The following is a 17,783-nucleotide window of genomic DNA, read 5'->3' on the forward strand; positions in this document are numbered from 1 at the left end:
TCATTATTTTCATAAAAAATTTGGTGCGGTTAGTAAATCTATCAGATTTCTTTTTCTGACTATATCTTTTTTAAGCTGTTCGTCGTCTTAATGGATGCGCTTCAGTGTTAAGAACATAGTCGTCCAGCGAAATCACGTCTGGGTCGGCGAACAAAAGGTATGCATATTTGAGAGTTTCTGCCCACCAAAAACTTTCCGCGGAATCCAAATATTTGTCAGGTTGTTGTGAAAGAGGTCGATCATCAGAAACATCACTAATACCAGAATAACCTTGAATAGATCCACTACCCGATTCAATCTTTGAAGCATTGACTATGCTTTCAAACATCTGCCAACCTTGATCCTGCCAAATCTTTTCACCAGTAATTCGGTACATGTAGAAAACACTTTCCAACGCTTCAGGGCGTAAAACGTATCTGCAGTCCATTCTGATGAAAGATTTGGGCTGGTCATAATTTCCATCAACAGGCCATCTAGTTCCCCCATTTCCATCACTAATAACTGAAACATTTGGTTTAGTCATGAAAGAATAAGCGTCATAACTTTCAGTTGAAATTCCTTGTTGGTGAAGAGAGTTGAGAATGTTGGTGCTGTCTTCTTGGACCACCTCATCCACCGTGTCAAAATCAAAATGGCAAGTGGACGAAGAAGATGGACAACGTCTAGCAGTAAAAGACTCCGGCATGATACCAGTTCGAGTGGAATTGTATGCCCAAACACACCCTTGTGTCAGTTTGCGAGCAATTTCCAAATCATCAGGCCGGTTAAAGATTTTAGAGCCCATGGCATACATTCCACCAACAAAACAGGTTAAATGAGACATTTGAGCATCAAACTGATAAAATCCATTTTCACGATTGACAACTGCACCCATAAACAGAATATCAGGATCACCTTCAACCATGGGCTTATAAACTAAATTGTCATTAGCAGCATCAATAGTATTTGTATAAAGAGTTCTCAAAGAGTCGTCAGCACCATTGAGAAGGATATACTCTTTTAAATAGTATTCGTAGGCACTATCTGTCCCACCACTCATACTCAGAGTAGAACCATTTTGACCTAAAAAAATAAGTTAGTATGTTTGATGAACCAAAAAAAAAAAACTCACTATCTTTGGCAACAAGATCTTGACTTTGACAACCAGTCAATACAGCTTGACCACCAGTATAAACTGCAATAACTTTTTGAAGACCATCAGAAGTTGTTGTTGATGAAGACTGTCTCTTTTCAATATTATCTGCCGACTCAGCCTGAGCAATTTCTGGCACAATGACACCACGCTTAGCAAAACTAGAAGATTCTGCTTCAGAATTTCTAATCTTAATGAAAGGGAACTTGCTGTTAAGAGACATCTTAGACAAGTCAAATTTGTTCGCATAAGCAGAGAAATCAAAAAGAGACCCAGTGGTTGTGGAGTCATCATTAGAAATAGCATCAGAATCATTTGCAGTGTCGTAATTAGAAGTCCCAACATCCCCAATAGATGTAGAAACAGAGCCAACAGCATTAACACTTGCGGAATTGGGAGAGGATTGGAATGCAGAAGCAGAAGAAGCGATATAAAAAGTAGTTTGCCGAGCACCTTGGGCAGAGGTGGTAGTTCCAACATTCCCAGCTTGTGCAGAAGTTGTAGCTTCAACTTCTATATTTGCACCATTAGCCTCAACAGATGTGAAATCCTGGACTTGCGTGCTTCCTTGACCAGCAACTGAAGTACCAGCTTGAGCCCCAACTTGAACTTGAACAGATCCTGAGGCATCAGAAGAAAATGTAGACGTTAAAGTTGAAGTCAATGAAACATCTGCTGTAGATTGTGTTGACCTTTGAATTTCCTGAGTTTCTTGGGAAGGTGAGGCCTTAATAACAGTGGTTATTGTATATGGAGACTGGGATTGAACAGGAGCTTTAACAGTAGTGGTTATTGTATATGGAGACTGAACAGTAGGGGACTGATTGATAGTAGTGCTAACAGATTGCACTTGAGCTGATTGGGTACCAGAATTGACCTGCACTTGAACTGAAGGGTGTGTCAGGGTTTGTACTGAAGAAACCATTGTGGGTGCAACAAAAGCAACAGCGGGTGAATTGAGATTGACATTGGCTACAGCTACAGCATTACCTGCCTGGGCAAATGCCTGAGCAAAGCCATTACCAGAAAATGCATTAGAGCCTGCTTGAAAGCCATTTGATCCTGAGAAAGAACCAGCTAGTGAGCCAGCTTGAGATCCACTCAAACCGGCTTGTGAACCAGCAGAAGACCCGACATCACTAGCCTGTGTGCTAGCAGCTTTTGGTGTGCTTGCATAAACGGTTTTAGTATAAACCCGAGCTTGCCCATTGTTGTTTCCTCCAACCACAGCAGCTGCAGCGGCTGCAACGCTAACAGCCCCAGGACCGCTAACGCTAACCTTAGTACTTGCTTGAAAAGTATAACCTAATTGGCGACGTTCAAGGGCAACACCTTTATTAGAATTGTCTTCAGCATTAGACTCGTCATCATCCCCGGCACTATCCTCTTCGCGGTTGAACAAAACAACTGTTGTTGGGACATTGTTAATGTTAAAAGTGGGGGTAGGATTAGCAATAAAAATTTGGCCAGTGGCCAGAGAGTTAGAGCTGACAACTGAGATCAAAGAAGGTGTAACTGCATTCCCGCCATTGTAAACATTATTGGCAATGTAGTTTTGGTTGTTGGCGCTGGAGAAAAATGCATTTGCACCGGGACTTGTTTGGGTCAAAGTAGCCGTAACAGCAGTTGGATCATTTTGAACAAGAACAATGGAGTCAACGGAAACAGTGTTTTCTGAAGCAACTTGGCTAATTGTTGACGCTGAGTTTTGAACGGAAAATGATGTGGAAGGGGATACTGTGGAAACGGCAACAGTTGTAGGGGTCTGAGTCTGGGTGATGACGGTGGCTTGGTTCTGAAAAATGTTAGGAGAAGAAGTAGAAGCCGCAGAGTCGGAAAAACCAGCGCTGGTGGTAGGAGAGGTAACAGCATTAGATGAAGTGGAAGAAGAGGTTGGTGTGGTTAAAGTGGTTGACAATGACGTAGGAATAGAAGTGGTAGAGGTAGACGTGGCAGACGGCGTAGTAGTCTGGGTAGCCGAGGAAGAGGAGAAGGAGGAGGATGGAGATGAAATAGTTGTAGATGAAGAAGAAAGAGTGATACTATTAGAGCTTAGTAGTGATAGAGGAATAGTGCTAATAGACCCGTCAGCAACAGCTGAAGAAGATGCTGAACTTTCAGCAGCGTCCACTACAGTTTCTCCAGCAAGCGGGAGGTTTCTCTGAGACTTTTGGGCGTTGCTTTCAGAGTTTGAATCAAGAGGAACCAGGTTACATCCGGAAGTGTCAAGCCCTGGTGGAAAGAGATATGGCTTGGAGAGACCTGGGGCTTTACGGGCCAACGCTTGGGTGAGACGATCAACGGCATCGTAATAAGTGTTGTTTCCAGTAAGCTGGGCAAGACGAGTAAACTCTACAGAAAGAGAGCCAAACTCTGCAAGATTGGAAGAAGAGCCCGCACGTTCCTTGTATTTTTGTTGGGTGTCCTCCCACTTGAAATGTAGGCGAGGGAATCTATTTGGGGTATCAAATGCACCCATTAGGTTGTCAGCGAGTTGAATGGCCTTGTCCAGCAAAACCTTTTCGCTCTGGTTAGAGAGATCATATGCAGAGAGAAGTCCACCAAGGTAACGAATGACAGTTTCAAAGAGAGGAATGTCTATTCTAAAGGTGCTAGAGAAGTCAATCGTCTTCAAAAGTTCTATGGCTTCTTGAAACTCCGTGGTAAGACCCATGATCTGCATTGTATCAAGAGCGTCGACAAGTGTGGCAGCCCATCCAGCAAATGGGTTAAAGGCGACTTGGGAAACAGGTTTGATTTCGTCATAACCCCATGCATGAGTGCGGTACTGATTCCAAGCAATGCGGAAAACCTCCTTTGCACGTTCCAGACGGCGAAGACGCTCAGTGCGATCAGAATCGGACTGAGTGTAAAAGGTAGTAGCTTGGATTTGAGGAAGGGTGGTTCCACCGGAAGGCAGAGAGATGATACTTGATGGGGGGAAATTCTGGGAGCGTGGAAGCTTTGAAACTTTAGGACGGAATGATCCACCGATACCGTCAAGACGAGTATTTGTATTTCCAGTACCAATGATTTCTAAAGTGATCCAGTCCTCGTATGTGGGCTCGAGAACCCTGTCAATGGCACGGATCGTACTGTGGCGGTTTGAAGGGAGGTAGACAATATTGTCACCTGGAGTATACTTGGGAGCAAGAGGATCGTCTGCAGAGGGCAACTGAGGAAGCGAGCTCTTGCCCTTGGGGTTGATGTCATTAGGATTGGCATTGTTAAGGCGGTCAATGTTGATATTGCCAGTGATGGTGCCACCGCCCAAACTTGGTGGGAATTTCAGTGGTTGGTTGTCATTGGTGATTGTGTTTTCAGAAGAAGGTTTTTCATTTTTGGAAGCGGCAATAGCAGCGGTGGCAGCTTCAGCAGCGGCACCGGCAACTCCGACGTCTTCTTCAAAGGGAACATCGGGAGCCTCAAGAATTTTTGGTGCAACTTTCTTTGGCCTTGTGCGGTCAAGAGAGATGTCGTCTTGTTCTTTGTTTAGCTTCGGGAGTTGTTTGTTTGGCAGGACTGCTTCTTGTTCTGCGACTGGGACATTGTGAACTATGGGTTGCTGAGGTGGCTCGTTAGGGAATGTTACAGGAGCAAAGTTGGATGATTTGTGGTATTGAAAGAGAAATATGAAGAAAACAGCTATGAAAATGAGCTGGACCCTGTACCTTCGAATGCGGACGGTCAGCGGGACAGGCATTGTAAAGAGAGAGAGTAGCGAAGGTTGGCTAGGAGGAAGTTAAATGGAGAAAAGAGTTTGAAAGAGAAGAAAAAAAAAAAAAGTCTGGGTGTTGCAGGTAATGAGCGTGGTAAAATTAGGACTGGTAAAAAAAAAAACTAGATAGTGGACGGCTGAGCTTAAAGAGTGTAATGGCCAGCAAGCACTAGAACAACTTTGATGAATATAAGAAATAATTGGCAAATTTAAAGTAATGAGGATGAGGGAGATATAAAAAACGGGAAAAAAAAATGAAGATTTTGATTAGATTTTATATATTACGGGAAATAGGGTATATGAGTGCGTAAATTTAAAAAAACAAGGTGTCAGGAATCATGCAAAAAATCGAGAAAGGTCTTGGGAAGAAAAATAGAAATCTGGAATAAAAGAAAAAGAATAAATGATTAACATTAGAAAAGAAGTTTATAAAATGGTTTTATTAAAATATTTCTGCTATTGTTTTTCTATTATCTTTTTCTTTTTTTTTGTACTAATAAGAAATATCTCGTCATTGAGAAAGTGAAACAAAATGGAGGACAAGAGTTTGACAGGATTGATCAGCTGGAAAAGAAAAAAAAATAAAATAAATAAATTGGCGTGTGATAGATCTATTAATTAAAACGCCATAACTTTTTTGGAGAAAAGATAAAGAAGAAGCTGTCATAAAATATATATATATATATTTTTTGTTTTTGCAATTGTCATAGTGGGACGTTGGAATTATTTTTTTATCTTTTTAAGCTTGTAATCAACTCTTCCCGTGGTGTTTCAAATAATGGCAAATAATCAAGGGTATACAATATGCCTTCATTTCTTTCAAAGTCAAGACATTTGAAAGACATTTTTTATATGGAAAAAGATGGGAATCGGGATGGAGGAGGTTGCTGATAAAAAAAAATGAAAATTGTATTCTTAAATATGAATTAGGTGAAAGACTATAGAAAAAAAAAAAACTAAAACTCGGTTGGTATAAATACATTGGACATGTTCGACAATCCAAGGACTTTTTTTTTAACAAAAAAAAAGGAGTTCCTAATAGATCTATAATAAGTTTTTTTTTTTTTTGTTGGAGATGAGTGGCCTCTCTTTTTTTGGAAACGACCCAAAAATAATATAAAATGAAAATAAAGTAAAGTAAAGTAAGATATCAATTTAACCCTTTTTAATTTTTGTATTAGAAAAAATCAGATGTAAAACTTTAAAAGAGAAAAAAAAAACTTTAGTGTGTATTTCCAAAAGTTGATCATTGGTCAATTGATTTTCGATTGAAATAGTTGTTGATGTACATTCAAAGTGTTGAACGGGGAAAATAAAAATGAAAATAAAAATAAAAATGGGATTGTGGTAAGCTTTTGAATATTTTGATTTTTGTGGGCGGATTTCTAAGGTTTGTTATTAAATGGAAATTAATTAATTCTTTTTTTTTTTGACTGAAACGTTATTTTTTTAAAAAAAAAATTAAAAAAAAACAGGGTTTCTTTGTATTCTAATATTGTTTTTAATATCTTTCCATAAAAAAATTGAAGTAAAGATAGTTCTTTAATTAATATAAAGAAATGTATGTAAAATTTGAGTCCAAACAACCTAGTTAAGAGAGTTTTATTATTCAACAATAAAACTTACCACCATTTGTATAGTATCACTTGCCATGTTTAGAAATAAGAATGAGTCGAGCATCATAGTCTAGGACCCTTAAAAAAAAAGTGAAAGGGAGTAATATAGAATCGTTAAGAATGAGGCGAAAACAGGGTATTCTCTCTAAAAAAAAAAAATAATGCGTTTCTTGAATAATTTATTAAAAAGATAGTTGAAAAAAAAAAATTTTTATTGTTTTTGTTAAAAGCTACGATCACGAAAGACCTTGTTTCTAGGGTGGTGATGGAAGGCAGGATGTTTTGTTTTTTGTTTTTTTTTCACCTGCGGTTGTATAATTTTAGAGACCTCTCAACGACAGAGCAAAAAAAAAAAAAATAAATAAATAAATAAAAGTAAACCAGACTTAAATCCAAAATAAAGTGAGTCAAATCTAGTTAATTTATATGATGAGATCTGAGATAGTATCGTGAAGGTTTTTTATTTTTTTTTTTTAAATGTCTTTAAAAAAATAAAGTAAGTTGAGGTCGGAAAACAATATGCCATAAAGAAGGAGTGAAATTTTGTTTCTGTTTTTTATAGATCAGCCTTAAAGAGAAAAAAAAATGACTGGAAAAAAGATTATCTGTATTTTATTTCAGTTTTTGGACTCTTACAATCTCGAATAATCATGATCGGTTTATTTTATAAACCAATATATGTATATATATATATGAAGTTCCTGAAAAGAAAATTTTAGAGACGCAAAATAGTACAGTTTCTAGTCTGTTTTTTTAAAACCCCAGAAAAAAATTAGTATATATAAAAACAATGTATACTAAATTGAAAATAAATTAAATTCTAACAGTCTGGATTATATGTAAATGATAGATATTTAGTATTAAAAGAATGATTTTCTGGTTCAACCAAACAATCAAATCTCAGTTCCTTTTATGACATTTTGAGTTACCAAAGTTTTTTTTAATATTTTTTATATAAGTATTTATAAATAAGTTTGTGTATTCATTATTTTTAAGGATGTGTGAAATGAAGTTTAAGAGAAATTAATGTTTGATAATGAAGGTACAAAGTACATAATTGGAAATAAAAATTGAGTCCCATGACAATAGTTTGTGTTACATTCACGTGACAATGTTACAATTATAAATTTGTCATTATTTATTTCTTGAATTAGGTTTATTATGAAAGCTCATCTTCACAAGAAATAAATATGAGAGAAAGAAAGAATGAAAGAAAGTTTTTATATTTTTTTCTATCAAAAGTTTATATTTAAAAAAAAAAAAAAAAATATCCCCTCTTTAAATATCTCCACATTCTATTTACTTTGGTATTTATTTAATGTTTACAATATTCAGTCCAATGATCCTTTTCTTTTTTTAATTTTTTTTTTAATTTTTTTTTTTTAATTTTTTCTTCATATGAATATTTCGGATTTCAAGCACATGTGAATGTGTTTAAGGTACCAAAAGTGCATTAATGGTATTTTTACCCCGCGGGGGGAGGCGGGGGGGCTTAAGAGTAGTGGCTGCTTTATTTTTATATGTGTGTATTTATATATATATATATATATATGCTTACTCAAACACTAAAGAAAAGGAAAGAGGACGAAGGTGGGGGGATTGAAATTGAAGTTTTTTTTTTTATTTTTTTTTGTCTATGAAAAAAAAAAAAATTGGTCCAGTCCTTTATAAAAAAAAAAAAAAAAAAAAAAAAAAAAGGAAAGAAAGAATACACGAGATTTAGTTTTTTTTTTATTTATTTATTTATATGTAGATGCCGTACGAAAATAAACTGAGAGAACTTAGCATTATAATAAGCATCTTTTTTTGTGGGGGGGTAGGGGAGAAAATTGGAAAGAGGAAAGAGGAAGATTTCTAAATTAATGGATTTTTTTTTGTTAGGCCGGGGTCACATATTACTCAATTAGGAAAGTATTTTGTGGGGTAATAGAGGAGAGAATATAAGCTTGCGTGGGGATGTATATTTGGGGCTGATAAGGCCTTGTTTGTGGGCAATGTTTAAAAATATTTTATTTTATTTTTTTTTTTCAAAAATCTGGGGTAAAGAAAAAAAAAAGGCTAAATTTATGACATACACAGAAAGTTTTTTTTTTTATTATTTAATATTTTAACTCTTACGAGACCTTTTTATTGTCTACATTGCGACGTCACTAACAAAGATCATCTGCTTAATTAATTCTACAAATTCATCTTTATCAAAAAGTATTATTAATATTGCTAGAGGAGATAAGGAGGGGTGGAAGACTTTGAGGAAATAGAGTATTTCAAAGGTTTACAACAATTACCAAAAGAAGCCGTTGATTCTTTAAAAAGTTAAAAGTGACTTTGTACAAAGATGGAAATTGGTCCGTTGACATCATCATTTTTTTTTAATTTAAAATTGTTTTTTTTTCTACTGTACTATATAGGATATTCTTTCCAACCTGATTGAATGATTGATTAATAAATTGATTGATTTCTATTTTCTCGGCTTGTTCTGTTGGTGATTAACGACACGGCTGAGAATAAATGTGACTGATTAAATAAAATGTTTGTTTTTACCGAAACCCAAGGGGTGAAGAAAGAGGGAAGAAGATAATTTCTATTTCTTTTCTTTTATATAAATTTTTTTTCCACAGAATGGTAAAATCATTTTGATCATGCGAAACTAGGAACCGATTCTTTGTTTAATTGATTAATTTATTAAAAATTTGATACTCCTCTATAAGACTTCTTTTTTTATTATTATTATTATTATTATTATTATTATTATTATTATTATTATTATTATTATTATTATTATTATTATTATTATTATTATTATTATTATTATTATTATTATTATTATTATTATTATTATTATTATTATTATTATTATTATTATTATTATTATTATTATTATTATTTTGGTTTGGTTTGGTGTGTGTGTGTGTTTTTTTTGATTTGACAATGTCCGGACGCAACCCTCCATTTTTTTTTTTTCAATAATTTATGTAAATAGTCCGGTTGTCGGCCCGATCTCGCATATAAGGGTTAGGGTGTTTAAGGAATACGGTGTTTGAACAGGAGAAAAATGGCGATTAGTATTTTATTAAGAAATGATTTATTAAAAAAAAAATTGCATTGTATTGCAGTCAGTTTTTAAACTGATTTTCATTTATTTTTATTTTTATTTTTATTTTCATTTTCATTTCCATTTTCATTTTTTTTAGTTATTTCTTCTTTTTCTAAAATTAATCCGAATTTGATGCGCGGGGTCAAAATAAAAAAAGTCCGCAAGAAAAAACCGGAAGAAAAGATGGAAAGACGAGTAGTTTGCTGTCCACCAACAACAACATTCTCCACCACAATCCCGCATATTATCTAAAGAGAATAGTATCTCACTACCAAAGGTACTTCAATGTCTATTTGTATATCAAATATATATATATATAGTAATAATTTACCACCATCATCACCTATGCCACCACCTGCAGTTACGCAAAATGAATGTTTCGTGAGTGGCTGGGAGTGGGGATCCGCTTGGAGATTTATGGAGCTACTCGAGTAATTTTGAATTTACAAAAAAAAAAAAAAAATTATATTTGTAAGCCTGCGGGATGAGAGAGCGGATTATTTTTGATTTATTTTTTTTTTTTTTCAAGAAATGCATCACACATATACACACATACATATCATCACCAAAATAATAAAGGGAACCAGCCATCCGAGTTGCTTAACAGGAATATATTTCTGGAAAATGAATAAATGACGTGCGAAAGAATAGTAGTAATAGTAGTCATCTTTCTTTTTTTTTTTTTTTTTGTCTTTCTAGATTTTTATTTTTTTGATTGCTTACTTGCTTAATAACCAGATGAATGATTTGGGAGACAAAGTATTTGATTTAATTAATTAAAAAAGGGGATTTTCTGTTATTGTTTTTTCTCGTGATTGAAACCAAAAACAAAAAAAAAACAAAAAATCCGGGGAAATTACCTTTGTGGTATATATATACCACATTTTAAAGAACCAGAGAAGGGGAAAAAATAAAGATATTTTAACAACAATCAGTAAAGAAGAAGAAGGAGAAAAAAAAATTAAGAAATAATTTACTCCTTTTGAATTTTTATTTTATTAATTTATTTATTTATTTATTTATTTATTTTCTCATTTTTTTGTTGTCTCCATGTTCTACGGTCAGACAAAGCCCGCAGTTGTCCACGTGACCTTACTACAACAGAGTTTAAAGCATCCCAAGGCTTTTTTTTTTTTGTTCCAGGCTTATCTATTGGAGAAAAGATGGTATTTGGTTTGGTATTTGGTGTATATATATATGTTGTTTCCTTTTTGTTTTTTTTTAATTTTTTTTAATTTTTATTTTAATAGTGGATGAATAAAGAGATGATATTATGAAGAATTAAATAAAAAGTGCGCAGCTTTGACTAAGATTTAGTATATATATATATAAAAAAAGCTCAAGAAACAAAGTTGGAAACTCCTAAAAATAATAAATAAATAACAAGCAATCAATCAATCAATCTTTGAGATGTGCGCAATTGACTTGGAGGGAATAATTTTATTTTTTTTTCCATAAAAATCTAAAAAGGGCTAACGATGGTATTATATATATATATATAAATACAAATATCATTATAAAGAGTCGTTTTTTTTTTTTTTTTTTGGTTTAAAATTGAAAATGAAAATGAAAATGAAAATGAATACTAAAAGAAGATGTTTTAATTTTTTTAATTTTTTAATTTTTTAATTATTATATTGAAAAAAAAAAAAAAAAAAAAAAAAAAAGGACTAAAATTTTTTTTTTTTTTGCTGGCCCAAAATGGACCGAAAGATGAGCCCATGGGCATCTGACTTTTTTTTTTTTTTTGCCGGGGAGAACTTTTTTTTTTCTTAGTCACACATACACACACACACACACACACACAAATATATAAATATATAAATATTCTGAAATCCGCACATCCCATCATGTCTTTTATTTATTTTTTTTTTACTTTCCCCTTTTTTTTTTGATTTTTTTAAAAAAAAAAAACCTTCCTTTTTCCCAATCTTCCCTTTATTCCTTTATACTACTGTTTGACTTTTTTTTTAATCGCTTATTTGCTTACTCTCTATCAATTATTTTAACTCTCTCTCTCCAGCCATTCTTATGCAGTTCTTTTCCGGCTCATCAAAGACCCCGGGCTCCGGCGCTTCACAATCCGCCACCACTGCTGCTGCTGCCACTGCTGCACAACCCACCTTGCAGCCCTCGGCTGCTGCTTCTGCTGCTCCTTCTTCTATTCAACAACAACAACAACAACAACAGCATCCTACATCATCTTCATCAACATCTCATCCTTCTTTCTTCTCATCTACCTTTGGTGGCTTCTTTAACCCTCGCAGCCCTAGTACTGACTCTACCCACAGTAACATTCAATCTGATTTAAATAATACCCCCTATAATCAACCAGCATCTTATACAGGAACATCAGCTTCCACAGCTTCGCGGCGTGCACGCTCACTCTCGCGGCCCCGCTACTCAAATATTGCACCCCCAATCACTGCCGATGAAGCCATGAACCTATCACGCGCCATTTCTCGCGTGGATTCCTCTACTACTGATCGCACACACAGCCCTGCCACGTCAGAAAATGAGTATCGTGCATCATCAGTTTCTAGACCAGGATCTACTGCAGGCGTTAATGGGCCTTCAAGTTACGCAAGCAATAACCCTCACCATAATTATGGTCGTTATGATGGAGGCACTCTTTCGCGGGTCGTGTCTGCAGAGCCGGACTTTGCTGCACCTACCCACCAAGATGTGAGCCATTTGGCTGCTGGCATTCCTGCCTTCCCCTCCTATTCTTCTATACAACAACAAAGCAGCACAGCATCAAACATACCCAATGATGCTTCAAACAGCATATCGTCTTCGGGCCTTGCACAGCGTCTGGAGCAATTACAAACTAGTGGTGGTGGCTTTGCTGGCTCTGATAAGAGTGCAGCAACACCAATGTCTCCCACCACTCCTTATCGACCTCACCACCGCCTGCGGCGGAACTCTGGGTCGGGTGCGCGATACCAAGGCATTGGTTTGGTTGCTGCCTACGATCAAACCACGCTTTAAGCAAAAATGGAAGTTATCTATATATTGTTTTTACACATGATAATGATGATGCCACCACATGAGAAGAAGGTGGTGTCAAAAAAAAAAAAAAAAAATTATGTGTAGTTACAAATGGGACACTTTGGTTATTGTGCATTTCTAAGCTCTGACGAAAGAAAATGGGCCAAAATAAAAAAAATAAGGAACATTGTTGTTTTGTCTCTAGAATAATTGACGACTTTACCTTGATATTGTCATTATGGATGGAATTTGGGGGGGGTTTTTTTGAACAAATTATGAACAAATTCTACTTTTTCATATTCTCTCTTTGCATCTGTTGAGTTGTGTGTGTGTTTTTTTTTTACGTTTATTATTATTATTATTATATAACTATTTGGAATCTTGTTTCTTCCACTTTTACAATAAAATAGAAAAATGGCTCGTAAATTAAAAAGAGCTTTTTTGATCGGATCACTTTAAATATTACAAGGCTTAAAGCCTAATATCTACAAAAAAAAAAATTTAAATATTAAATATTAAATTTTATTATGTAGGCAAAAGGCATTCATATCCGCATAAACTCGGAGGTTTAAACGGGAATAGTATGTTGCATGTAAGTTTGTTTAAAAAAAAAAAAAAAAAAACTTTTGAAAGACCGAGGTAACTAATTTTTTTTTTTTTTTTTTTTTAAAGAAGAAGATGAAGAAGAAAAAGAAGAAGTTGTTGTTGTTGTTGTTGAAGTGATTGTTGTAACCATCGAGGTACTAAATGGATCCTTTAAAAGTTTTATTTTTTTTATTTTTTTGTTGTTGAAGGTGATGTCAGAAGGCATACGTGGGGTTAGTTTGTTTGTTCCAATCTTTCTCCCCATTAATTTAAAAAGAAAAAAAAAAAAAAATTTTTTTTTTGAATTAATCACTTAAAACCTAGCTAGTTATCTATTATTTTTTTTTTTCATTTTAGGTCCCTCATCTCAATTTATTGATTTAACTCGTTTGAAAAATAAAAATAAAAATAAAAATTTTGTTATTTTTTTTTGTTGATTTGAACAAATAAGAGAAGAGTTGATTGTCTTTGCATCGCCTCTTAAAAGCTGCTGCTGCTGCTGCTGCTGCTGCTGCTGCTGCTTCTACTGCTTCTACTGCTTCTACTGTATCTTCAAGAATTTTATTAAAAGGAGGGGGAGGGGGAAATTGGAGGGGCACGTGGGTATTTTTTTTTTATAAAATTTATTCATGGGTTAGGGTTTATATATTGTAATTGTAATTACAATACCATTAATACAACAATATTACTAAGCACTTATTTCAATTCTCTTCTTTTACCCTCCTCCCCGCAATATCGTCATCATCATCATCATAGTAACCACAACCACCACCACAAACATCACCTTAGAATCCTTATTACAAAGACTAAATAAAAAAAGTGCGTGATATGATTGATTAGTTAGAAATAATGCCACTTTTATTTTTTTTCTCTCTCTTTCTCTTTCTGTAATTAGAAATGTATATATATATATCTCATCATAATAAGTAGATCATGATCATGTTATGATATTTGTTTTTTTTTTTTATCCTGAATTATTATTTTTATTATTAAAAAAATAAATAAACAAAGAAGACAACTCAATTGTGTCTTCAATTATTATTATTATAATCATAATCATAATCATAATCATAACCATCAAAAAGCTTGTTGCTGCTGCTGTTTCAGCCCACCTTTAAGAATACAGTATATAAGATGTTGGCCAGTGATCACAACTATAAGATCCCACGACTCTATTTAATAAGCATGAACTTTAAATCCTTGTTTCTTTTTTTTTTTTTTTTTTTTTTGACTTATTAATATACCTTTTTCCTTTTCATTTTATTGACTTTTCTCTAATATCTTTCTTAGTTACTACCATCATCACTAACTATACTAAAAAAAAAAAAAACAATTTCGATAAACGGCACACTCTCTCTCTTTCTCTCTCTCTTTTTACATTAACTTTTTTTTTTCCCCTTCTCTTTAAAACGTTGAACTGATCATTGCTATTCAACTATATACTATTCTTTTTCTCCCTAGTCAAACCTAACCACCTTCTCATAATGCTTGCCACCTTACAAATAAAAAATAAAAAATAAAAAAAAATAGATCCCCCCGGGTTAAGGTTTATATTTCCACTACCTTTATCAATGTACCATTATGTTTTTTTTTTCTTGATCCGTAGATAGATAAAGCATGTGTTATATTCATTATAAGTTATTAACCGATTTAGACAGTTTGGCATTATATATACTCATTTTATGATATAAATTAGTCCATCTTTAGTACCCTACTCTAAACTGGGTTTCTTTCTAACAAAAATGCTATTCCATACTTCCTATCCTCTCTAATATGTTGAAATTATTATCATAGATTTTCTCATTCATAATAAACCAATACAATATAATTACATTTAAAAAAAAAAAAAAAAAAAAGCTCAAATAATTGAAATAATCCCTCAAAATGTTGATTTTTTCAGTTTTTAACAACTTAACTATAAATAATGGTAAAGTTAGAAAATTATTGTCCTTCGGGACATATGGTCAATTTGAAACGATACAGAGAAGATTAGCATGGCCCCTGCACAAGGATGACACGCTTTACAAAGAGATTATAACAGTTTTTTTTTTTAAAAAATCTAACTTTTAAAACAACATTAGTACTAGAAAGATTACTATTATAATCTGCCATTGAGACATTTTTTAAAAGCTTTTAACTCAATGTTTTTTAAATGTTGAAATTAATTTTTTTCCTGTTAGTGGGGGGGTTTTTTTTATATCCGCAGTTCGAATCCAGTTAAATTACACTAAATATTACACAGTGGTGTATACAACAACAACAAACTCCCTCCACATCATTGAGTTTTTATGGAATTCAATTAAACAATCACAATTTTATTCTAGAATACCAATTGTATATCAAATCTTGTCCAATATTAATGAAAATACTAAGTTATTAACAATTTATATGGCCATAAAATACCATAAAAAAATCGTAAAAAAATAAGACATTTGATTTCTCAATGTAATGTGAGTAATTTGTGAGATAATAATGAAACTAAAATAATAACCCAGAACAAAAAAAACAATACCGGCATTTAAGTAAGTTCTGCAAAAATAGAAAAATAAAAAAAATAACCCTTAACACAATGAGTTTTTTTTTTTATCGTACTATATAGAAATGATATTATAGTTATCAAATAAAATGGTTTGGTGGAAATCTAGAATATCCAAAACTTTCATGTTATTAATTGGAATTTTAAAGAATATATATATTTAAAATATTTAAAATATTTGAAATCTTGAAATCTTGAAATCTTGAAATTTTTTTTGGCCTGCACTTCAGTTTTAGTTCAGATACTAATTAAAAATTTTATACCCTTGTTACACTCTAATACCTAACCTTTTTTTCATTTTTTCTTAAAGACTAAAATTATTTCCTCAATCTTTTAAAAAACTTTCCATGATATAATTGGCTGATAGTATTTTTCTTTACTAAGTGATCTTGGTTTTCCAAAGTTTTCAGGATCTGATCAACCTAAACAATCTGTTTTTTTTTTAAAGAACCTGAAGTATTGTCTGGTGTTTCATAAATATGACTCCCGTACTATATAGTAAAAGTTAAACGTAATTAGCTAAGATTAACTATAATAACTTTTTGCACAAATAGAATCAAAATTAAAATTACTAGCTTATGAATTTAAAAAATAAGAAAAAAAGGGGTCGGTATTTTTTAGTATTCTTTCGTTGTTTGTAACGTTCATTTGTTATTTTAACTAAATAATAAAGTATTCAAAAATTATCCTTAACTTGAATTATTTTTTTTATGTATCCATTTTACAGAGATTGTTTTGATTTATGCACTTCTGATAACCCAGAAAATGGGCCTTGATACCAGCTTACGAGGAGCAGTGAGAGCCATGTTATCAATTCCCAAAAATGCTCAACTCATTTCCATTTACCTTCATCGATGACCCTGTATTTCATAATTTTTTTTTGCCTATAATTCGACTTGCAATTACCTGTCGGATAACTAGATTGAATAGAAGAGTCAGCTTTCCTGTTCGCTTGTGTAGCCTGGGAGGGGTTTGGGTGAAATATGTACCATCGAACATTTCCTTCAGAGAAGGTTAACAATTTAAATTAAAACTCTAAATCATTTACTGTTAAATAAAAGTAATTTAAAACAAACTATATCTGATTTAGAGCAATTTCATGTTTAATGAAATTATGGCTGACTTGTCATTTGTAGTACAAACTAAAAAAACAAATATAAGATACAGGGTTGTATAGTGTAGTGGTGAGCACATCGGATTTTGATTCCGGTAACCCCGGTTCGATCCCGGGTACGACCTTATTTTTTTTGGTGTATAACATGAATCTCCTTTTTTTTTTATTAAAGATCATTATAATTGGAAACTCCCAAAAAAAAAAATAAAAAATATATTGATGATTGCATTAATCTCTGTTGTGTTTAAGTTTTAACCGCTTAAAAATACTACCTACTATTCATGGAAAAATCCCTTTTCTTAGCCCTGAAGATCATGTGTGTGTATTTTATTTTATTTTATTTTATTTATTTATATATTTATTTATTTATTTTTGTTCATGGTAGTCAGAAACCTTCTCTCTACCATTTGATTTTTGCAAAGTCTCAAGAATTAGAGACTGGGTTTGATAGTAGGCATTATTATCAACATAAATGGTAAAAAAATGATTTCGGCATTGAAAATAGTAAAAATTACTATTTTACACATCTTGACTGAATTAAATTACTAGTCATTTTAACTGGGTCCCCTCCAGGTTGTCCAGCATTGGTTTCAGAAGTTTTTTTTTCTCGGGTAAAAATATAGTATCAAGTAGCTAAATAGCTCTCGTAAAAGTTGAACCACTTCCAAAGGCCGATGTTGGGTGTTGAAAAAAAAAATTAACATAATTAAGCTTATTTTTTATACTGATTAGTAAACACATGAATTAAAAAAAAAAAAATTAAACAAAAATTCCGAAAAAAAAAAAAAATTCATTAACTTCTACACAACATTCAAATTTGACAAAAATTGCACTCTTTAAATATCGGTTAAACCAAAAAAAACATAAGCAAAAATATTATGGACGACACCGGAGTTGAACCGGGGACCTTTCGCATGCTAAGCGAACGTGATAGCCAACTACACCAGACGCCCACGTGACTTAAAAAAGTTAATAATTATTTTAAAATAAAATTACA

The 17,783-nt window shown here is 33.0% G+C and overlaps 2 protein-coding genes across 2 annotated transcripts; one reads left to right on the forward strand and one right to left on the reverse strand.

Annotated features, from left to right (window-relative positions):
• Window positions 1-70: 70 nt before the first annotated feature.
• Window positions 71-4,835, reverse strand: SAPINGB_P004854 (uncharacterized protein; the record flags this gene model as incomplete). The annotated part of the gene is made up of 2 exons (XM_031999569.1): window positions 71-1,062; window positions 1,112-4,835. The coding sequence occupies 2 exons, from the start codon at window positions 4,833-4,835 to the stop codon at window positions 71-73; spliced, it is 4,716 nt and encodes a 1,571-aa protein (XP_031855460.1).
• Window positions 4,836-11,591: 6,756 nt separating this feature from the next.
• On the forward strand, window positions 11,592-12,551 carry SAPINGB_P004855 (uncharacterized protein; the record flags this gene model as incomplete). The annotated part of the gene is made up of 1 exon (XM_031999570.1): window positions 11,592-12,551. One exon carries the CDS (start codon window positions 11,592-11,594, stop codon window positions 12,549-12,551), a length of 960 nt encoding a protein of 319 aa, XP_031855461.1.
• Window positions 12,552-17,783: the final 5,232 nt, after the last annotated feature.

This window comes from Magnusiomyces paraingens, assembly GCF_902498895.1.
Source record: "Magnusiomyces paraingens strain CBS 517.90 genome assembly, contig: contig4, whole genome shotgun sequence".
NCBI lineage: Eukaryota > Fungi > Ascomycota > Dipodascomycetes > Dipodascales > Dipodascaceae > Magnusiomyces > Magnusiomyces paraingens.